The sequence below is a fragment of the Emiliania huxleyi genome (genome assembly GCF_000372725.1).
Source record: "Emiliania huxleyi CCMP1516 unplaced genomic scaffold EMIHUscaffold_2279, whole genome shotgun sequence".
NCBI classification, from domain to species: Eukaryota; Haptophyta; order Isochrysidales; family Noelaerhabdaceae; genus Emiliania; species Emiliania huxleyi.
In genome coordinates this window covers 41-2,841 of record NW_005200352.1, presented here as the reverse complement: position 1 = coordinate 2,841, position 2,801 = coordinate 41, and the positions used below count along the sequence as shown (strand labels likewise).

Sequence of the window (2,801 nt, the reverse complement as noted above, 5' to 3'; positions counted from 1 at the left end):
CCTGCGACGGCGCGCAGGCGGATCGAGATGTCCGCCGTGCCTTGCAGGTCGTGGTAGCACATGCCGCCGGGGCCGCGGCCATTGTGCTCGTGCAAGTGCTTGACGCGCCACCCGCGCCGCCGCAGGATTGGGTCGACGTGCAGCTTCAGCCGCTGCAGCAGCCCCCGCGCCGCCGGGATGGAGTCGCGGTCGACGCCACTGTGGCCGAGCGCGTTGAGCGGCACACACCACCTGCGCCAGCCGCATGGGTCCTCAGAGCTGTTGCCGCCGGTCCCGGTGGACCCGCAACATAAAAAGGAAACGCACCAGACATTGCAAAACTCTGTCGTTCCAAACAGCCGGTGGATGCCCTGCCGCTTGTCGTCGCCAACGCGTGGCTCGGCACCGTCGCGCGGTTCAATCGCGTCGGTCAAGTTGGTGAATCGAGCTCCCGCCATGTCGGTTGCAGCGCAGGCGACGGCTGCCTTCAGGCTGTGCTTGCTGCGCAGCGAGCGCGCGAGAAGAGATTTTTCTTTTTATTCTTAACTTAAGCTACGTGCGCGATTTCTTCTTGATCACGCTCCGCCGTGCCCCGGCGTTGCGTTTTTTCTCACACCACGTGCCTCTGGACCGCCGTTCTTGAAAAAGTGGGTGGGTGGGTAAACGCTTCGTAGGCCCCGGATGGTGGGTGGTGGGTGGGTGGGTGGTGGGTGGGTGGGTGGGTGGGTGGCTGGGTGGGTGGGTGGGTGGGTGATTTGTCGTTTCTCTCTCCCTTGGCGCGCGCTTCGAGGCACAGCTCCGTCGTTGCCACACCATGTCGTTCCTCGCACCGTGCCCACGGAACAAGCTGACCGAGATCGCGCTCCCCGACGGCTGCCGTGTGCCTCACGGTGCGCTCAACAAGTCGTCCAAGGGCGGACAGCTGTTACGCTCGACGAGTGCTACACCGCTCCCACACCAGCTCGAGTGGTTCAAGCGCGAGGCGACCCTCGTCTCCGCCGAGCTCGACGACGAGGAGGCCGTCACGCTTCGAAGGTGCTTCCATGATGGGATGTTCACGCAGGGCAACTACGCCCGAAGCGCTGGACAGCACCCGGCAGACATCACGGGGCTCGCGTTTGCGGGCTCGTTCGTGCAGATGCAACACGGCGCCTTGCTCTCGGACGTGGCTCTCGAGTTCTGCAAATGGAAGCAGCTGGTGCTGCTCTCGTTGCGGAGCAAGTTTGGTGAGGGCGTGTACGTGCCCGAGTTTTTCCAGATCTACAACTTTTCCGTCGCAGATGAGGGTCGGGCCGCTCTCCTGGCGTCTCTGCGGGCCCACCACGGCACCTGGGTTAGGGTCTATGACTTCATCCGCGAGCGTCTCAACGTGATCAGCCTCCCCGTCCAGAGCGCTGGCTCGTGGCGCGTCGCGCTGCTGCCAAACATGGCGGGCGCCAACGACGCCGACGTCTCAGCGCAGGTGGGCACCTTCTATGAGCTCCTCGCGCTGCGACAGCGCATGGGCATCGAGCTGACGCAGGACGACGTGTCCAACCTCGCGACGGCGATGCGCGCCGGCACCGGTGGCGAGCGCGCGATGCTCGACTACCTCATCGCCAAGTTCGCGCCGCGCGAGACTCGCGAGAAGCTCATGGGCAGGGGGCGCGCGAAGAACCTCATCAGCCGGTACGACAGCACCGTGCAGGGGCTGCGCGCCACGCGCGAGGCGGCCTACCTCAAGGTGCAGGGCAAGACCATCAAGCGCACCGGTCTGCAGGTCAAGAGCCTGAGGCTTGCGGTCAACTACGAGATGCAGCGTGTGGCGCGCAAGGAGCGGATGCTGCTCGAGGTGGCGCGGCGCGGGCGCAAGGAGAACGGCTGGAAGACGGACGAGGAGTTCCTCACCATCATCAAGGATGTCGTGCGCGGGATGGGCGAGGCGTCGAGCAAGGGAGCGACGGGCGCCACGCCGGAGGACGCCGACATCCTGCATAAGGCGGCGGCGGCCTTCGGCGTCGCCGGCGGCAAGGTAGATCGCATCCACATCGCCGTCCGCCAGGCGTGCATCGCCCGCTTTGGCGCCGCGCCCTCGCGGTCGACCACGTACGGCGCCTTTGCCGCGGCGGGCATCAAGTTCGCCAAGAATGTGGCCGAGATGGCGCCGGTGCTGCAGCAGCACTACTGCCGCGCGCGCGTGCTCCTCTACTGGTGGTTTTTCATGCTCTTCTCCGCGTGGGCGCTCGTCCTCTCGATCGACCAGAAGGCGCTGTACAAATCAGCCAGGCCGTAGGGTGGGTGGGTGGTTCCTCGCCTCATCCGGGCCGTGAGGTGGGTGGGTGGTGCCACGCCTCAGCCGGGCCGTGAGGTGGGTGGGGTGGGTGGGTGGTTCTAAGCCTCAGCCGGGCCGTGAGGTGGGTGGGTGGGTGGGTGGCTCAAGAAGCTCGTGCACGTGAACGGAGGTCCAGAGGCACGTGGTGTGAGAAAAAACGCAACGCAGGAACCGGTCGGCACAACCGAAAAAAAAAAAGAATTGGGGGTGCGGAACACACGATTCCAGAAATGGTTGTGTCCCCGCTCCTCGCTCGCCCGGGCGGAGGGCATCGGTGGTGGCCATCCCGCCAACCGGGGACTGAATGCCGGCGGCCCGGCGAGACTGGGGCGGTCCAAGATTGAGCGGGTCAGAAGGCCGACTTCGTCATCTGGTTGGACCGGATCGGGCGTCCCCCGGCCAAGCAATGAAATGTCTTGTGGGTCCCATAAAACTGGGGTTGGCTAAGAAGGCCTAAAGTTCTTGGAGCCCTCGAACCCCCAAGCGGGGGTCTAAAGGGGGGCCTTATTTG

General features: G+C 65.1%; 1 protein-coding gene across 1 annotated transcript; it reads right to left on the bottom strand.

The window, feature by feature from the left end:
* Nucleotides 1-8: 8 nt before the first annotated feature.
* Nucleotides 9-437, bottom strand: EMIHUDRAFT_254332 (hypothetical protein; the record flags this gene model as incomplete). Its single annotated transcript, XM_005779748.1, has 2 exons — nt 9-231; nt 307-437. Coding segments are annotated over 2 exons (354 nt in total), but the record flags the coding sequence as incomplete, so codon positions are not given.
* Nucleotides 438-2,801: the final 2,364 nt, after the last annotated feature.